At 39.4% G+C, this 5,570-nt stretch overlaps 1 protein-coding gene across 1 annotated transcript in view; it reads left to right on the forward strand.

Annotated features, from left to right (window-relative positions):
- LOC106950454 (CUB and sushi domain-containing protein 1-like) overlaps positions 1-5,570 on the forward strand; it is a gene marked incomplete at its 5' end in the record, with an annotated part of 102,709 nt that overhangs the window by 13,605 nt on the left and 83,534 nt on the right. The window contains 4 exons of the mRNA XM_015037328.1: positions 1,102-1,304; positions 1,438-1,629; positions 1,873-2,011; positions 2,215-2,402. Coding sequence (XP_014892814.1) covers positions 1,102-1,304; positions 1,438-1,629; positions 1,873-2,011; positions 2,215-2,402 — 722 coding nt within the window. The remainder of the gene's footprint in view (positions 1-1,101; positions 1,305-1,437; positions 1,630-1,872; positions 2,012-2,214; positions 2,403-5,570) is intronic.

Below are 5,570 nucleotides of genomic sequence, written 5' to 3' on the forward strand. Positions count from 1 at the left end.
CTTATTGGAAACTCAAGACAGCCATAACATTATGATTTTTTACAAGTGTATGTACACTTTTGACCACAACTGTACATTCCGTAGAAGCTGACATGAGCTAACCCACTTTTATAATTAGTTGCAGGCATTGTGGACTTCTGCTGTGAATGCTGTTTTCAATAAGGACCCAAAGAAAGAGAGTACCAGATATAGTATTTATTTATTTATTTTTTTGCCTAGCTGAGCCTGTCCACAGCATCCTTTGAAATGCTCCAACACAAATACTTAAGCAGCATATTATTACGAATGCACTGCGGTTATGCCGGTGCACGTACACGAACCGGCACACAGCTTTTCAGATCCATCGGACCACCAGCTGGCTGACAGCTGTCTGGGCCAAATTGAATGGGAGATATTTTGACAGCATCATCTTTTTGGCATCTCGACTGACTTTAAAATGCTGCTGCAGACTTATTGCTTTGACTGACACTGTGGACTCGTTGTTGAATGTCCCTAATCTGATTCATGTGATCCTCCTTATAATAGTATTTGTTTCCCCTCATTTGTGCTAAGAGCAGACTGGTTTCCTGTCTTCAATTTTCTTTAATCACAATGTTACTTTTATAGTAACTTCACAGTGTCCTTCAAATGTACTATACGTTTTCAACGTTTGTGTGTTTTGTGGGGGTTAAACCCACAAACTTCAATGCATTTCATCAACATTTTTTGTCACAATCATGTGAGAAAAATATTGTACAAATTGCTCTGTAGAAGCATCTGTCATGGTTGTTCCATCTCCAAGTCATTTGAGGTGTCTTTTCTACCAACTTTGGCCATTTGAAAGTGAAATATTTTCCGTCTTCATTGCTAAACGGCTCAAGTTCAGGTAGACTGTATGAGAAGCACCTGCAAACATCAATTTTCAAGTGATTCCACAGGCTCTCAATCGACTTGAAGAAATTCTGCCTGTTTGAGAGTACAAGTTAATATAAATTCATACAAATGGACATTTGGATTGTACGTCGTCATGAGTGAAACAATAAGCACATCTTCTTTGACTCTTACTGTCCAATTCTATATCATACTTGACAGCTACTGTATCTTCTTTTTCCCTCTTTTCAGTCTGCATTTTCTGGTCTTCCACACGGAGGAGGTCCACGATGTGCTTCGGATCTGGGACGGTCCACAGGACGGGGGAGTCCTGCTGAGGGAGCTGAGTGGGTCGGCGTTGCCCCCGGACACTCACAGCACCTTTAACACGATCACTTTGCAATTCACCACGGACTTTTTTACCAGCAAGCAAGGCTTTGCTTTGCAGTTTTCTGGTGAGCAATGAAAATTCAGCAACCGGATTGGAGGTTTATAACACGAATCATCTTCCATGACATAGTTATGCCATCACATTAGCTTTTTTTTTCCATATTGTTTCAATGATCTAGTGCCTGCTTGCTCTTGCAGTCTCTACGGCGACCTCCTGCAATGACCCGGGCATGCCCACTAACGGCACCCGCGGCGGCGACAGCCGGGAGCCCGGGGACCACGTGGTGTTCCAGTGTGATCCCGGCTACGTCCTGCAGGGGGCCACCAGAATCACGTGCACAGAGATCAATGGTCGCTTCTTCTGGCAGCCAGACCCCCCAACATGCACAGGTACTCTGTAAACACAGCATGCAGCAATTAATTATGCTCAACTTCTCTGAATTGACATCAGCACTTATCTGAATGTTATCACACACTTATCAAAGCTGAGTAGCGATGCCTAATTGTGTTATACTTGCTCTTCCTAGCTTGCTAATTGCAACGCATAACACAAATTATAATAACATTTTTAGAATTTATGTCAAACAATATATTTTCTACATTTTGTAAATATTTGTTTTTCTCTTCCCATAGCTCCGTGTGGTGGGAACCTAACCGGTCCAAGTGGGCTGATTCTGTCTCCAGACTATCCTGAACCTTACCCACATGGAAGAGAGTGTGACTGGAGAGTTACCGTCACACAGGACTATGTCATTTCGCTCAGCTTTAACCAGTAAGCTTTGACAGCATAGAAAATATTGCATAATGTGCAATACCATATTCCCACAACAGTTGTTGTAACTGCAGAACTTGATAAATGATTAAGCTTATAGCCTACTTGTCATCAAATGATATAAGTTAGATGTGAGAATTTTGCGCTACTTATTCATGCAGCAAACGTCCAGATTCCTTTTTAATGCGACTGTCTCTAACCAGTTTCAGCCTGGAGCCCAGTTATGACTTCTTGCATATCTATGATGGGCCAGACTCCCTGAGCCCCTTGTTGGGTAGTTTCTATGGCACCGATGTTCCAGATCGCATCGAGAGCAGCTCCAACACGCTCTTCATGGCATTCCGCAGCGACGCCTCCCTCAGCAGCAACGGATTTGTGCTGCAGTATACAGGTACAAACTTTTGGTTAGACCAGGATTCTACAACCTACAGCTGCAGAGCGACATGTGGCCCTTTGGCCCCCTCTCCTCTGTGGCTTTTACTAAACCAGAAAGGAAATGCAACAAGAAATGGTAATTTTGGGAGTTTTTCTGCAAGTTAGTATGCAAAATCTGCTTGTAATATCTATAACAGGTTTTTAAAAGTAACTAGCTTTGAACTATGCAACCTGTCTTGCCTTTCCCCCCAAAGTTTTAGAAAGGATTTTTACTGTTCCAAAAACTAAAATTTGAAATAAATTTTGATTTACATTTATTAACTTTCATGATAAAACATGTTATGTTTCACATAATTACAGTAGAACTTTCTTTTTTGCTGTTTTAGGCATGTTCTATTTTGTAGTAGCAGTGGAAAAAGTGGCTCTTTAAATAGAAAAGGTTGCTAACCACTGGGTTAATCAAACATGGCTTTGAACCGGACCGGTCTGTGTCTCCATGAAGTTTCTACTCTCTAGTGTCTTAACTAAGCTGTGAATTTTGAACAGGATTGGTGCCTATATGCTTGAACAATTCCTGTTTTAAGTTCTTCTGGCAGATTGAGAATTGAGTCTCAGATTCTTGCAGATTCTTTATTTAAAACCTCATCAGAAATCATCTGCTATAAACCTATGGGGAAACATGTATTTGCCTTTTAAAAATGGGCTAAAAACTTTTTAAGATCTCTTAAAATTTGGAGCTGGAAAAGTATGTTACAATTTTAGAAACACGTAACATTCCTGGTCTGCTCAGTGGTGGTGGTATCGACGCATACGTTGTAGCCTGCTAACGCATATAATTACGAAAATTAAAAGCTGACAATCTGCATGGTTAAGCTGTTTTTGATCAGTGCAGCTGCACAAAAGGCTTCTAATAAATTAAAGCGAGCAGCATTTTGTTGTCTCGTGTCAGAGCTTGGCTGACCGCAGCGCATTGTTTGGGGAGGTTTAGATTTATGTGCTCATGTAAGGCACACTGTACTGCTTATCTATTGCAAAATTATAACAGAAGTCCTTGAAAGAGGGCCAGCGTTATTCTAGCATAGCACATCGATGTGCTTTGCATTCGTTTCTCGTCCTTATTGAAGGGGAGACCTTAGCGTCCGAGTGTGAAAAGCCATTTCCTTACAAATATACAGATGCTGACCAAGCTTTAAATTATACAGGGCATCTTTGTTTAGGTCTTCTTGCTTGAGGGAGCAGTATTAAAACTTCCCAAATCTCACAGCCTCAATTAGAATTGTTTAAGGTATCAGACACTTAACCGACTCCAAATCAACCCTGAGTTCTCTGCTTACGGACTGGGTTCTGGTCTAAATAAGAAAATTGGGGGATTTTTATATCAGTGTACACTTGTGCAACCACAGTACAGCAATTCATTTGCAACCCCTCCCCTCTCCCAAAAATAAAAAAAATAAAAATAGAAAACTGTGTTACAGAGCCTGCTTTTTAACTCACTCCCAGCAATATTCACTGCGGTGTGTGATACCGAGTGTGATTATTGTATGGCCAATCTGGAAGAGCAGATGGACCCAGTGTGTTGCACAGGGAAAAAATACCTCCTTCACCCCACTTCCAATTCTCCACACTAATGAACCATAACCAAATAATCCATAAATTACCTCCTCGGTTTCAGAGAAGCAACATGGCACAAAGACGCATTTAGCTCAGATTTTCGGGTAAGTTTTGGAAAGAGATCAGCAAGTTGATGCTTTGGCCCAGATAGTTATTGGTCAGGCCACCGTTACAATGTAATTATCATAGATCCATGCTGTTCTGTCAGCCGCTAGACCACACAGTTTTTACGGCTTTTTGTTTCTGTGTTCGGAGCTCTTTCACTGTCGCCAAGGGAACGGTACGACTGAAATATTTTTCCATCTCTAAGACGAGATTGAATAAAACCCACGTAAATTCAGAGATTTTTTCATTTTATTTTTTTTTTTATACCGTCTACTATGGATGGTTCAGGGTGTAAATCTGTTAAATTCTGCAACAGGTGCCCATAGTCACAGACCACATTCAGTTTTATTACCCTGTAAGTCTAAATTATTGGTTTGTGCCTGGTCAGCTCCCCAGGCAGGTGCTTAAATAACACACATTTACCCAAAGTGACACATCCTCACCTATAAAACTGAATTAGAAATGTGATTCATCATAAAACGTGCGACACTCACTTTTAACATCTGAAAGTTGCAGCAAATATCTCTATTAAACTGACTACGTTGCACTGTATTGTAGCTGTTTTGTGATGTACACGGAAGAAAGTCCTGGGATGAATAAAATATTTAATTTTGCTATTAAGTTAGAATGAAAATCCTCTGAATAAATGGTGCTCTGCAAAAATATTCATATCTCAGACTTTTTCAGACTTTGTCATGCTACAGATATAAACTTTGTTACTAGAACTTTGCGATTGACCAGCAAAAATAGTTCATAATTGAAGTGAAAGGAAAATTATATCCATAACGCAGGAAGTGCTCTTGCAGGGTAAAATCTGTTGACGTTCTTTTTCTAGAATACCTCAAGCTTACAGTCTTAGTTCCAGTTGTGATCTGTGAAAATCTATTTAGCAACCGATTCCTAACTAGATTTAGTTTTGTTAGTTTTTGACTGGGCAAATACATGAGTATATTTTTTATCTGATCCCTTTCATTGCAGCTCTGTCTGTATGTTTGTGGTTATATTCCAGTCAAGAGGAGGAGAAGAAAACTTTCACCCTAGGTTCAAGTATTTTGCAGCCTCTAAGAGGTTTTCATCCAGAATTGCTCTATATTTACCTTCAAACATTTTTCATCAACTCTAACCAACTTCCCTATCTTTGGCCAATAAAAGCATCCCATAGCATAATACTGCCTCCCCAATTTTAGAATCTTTATTTGTAAAATATTTGAGTCTTTGTCATGTCGTTTTCAGCTTTGACATAAAATCCACATAAAATACTTTGACTTCCTTGGTTGCAACAAAAAGGATATTGGAGCAACTATGCATTTGCAAGATGCAGGACAATTAATGACAGTACATAAAGGTTATGTGAACTTCACATGTATTTAATAACGCCAGACATGAGACACATAATCTGTTAACTTTTGTAAAAAAAAATAAAATAAATAAAAAAAAAAAAAATATATATATATATATATATATATAT

The sequence above is a fragment of the Poecilia latipinna genome, unplaced genomic scaffold, assembly GCF_001443285.1.
Source record: "Poecilia latipinna isolate Pla-1442-1.1 unplaced genomic scaffold, P_latipinna-1.0 Scaffold401, whole genome shotgun sequence".
Classification (NCBI taxonomy): domain Eukaryota; kingdom Metazoa; phylum Chordata; class Actinopteri; order Cyprinodontiformes; family Poeciliidae; genus Poecilia; species Poecilia latipinna.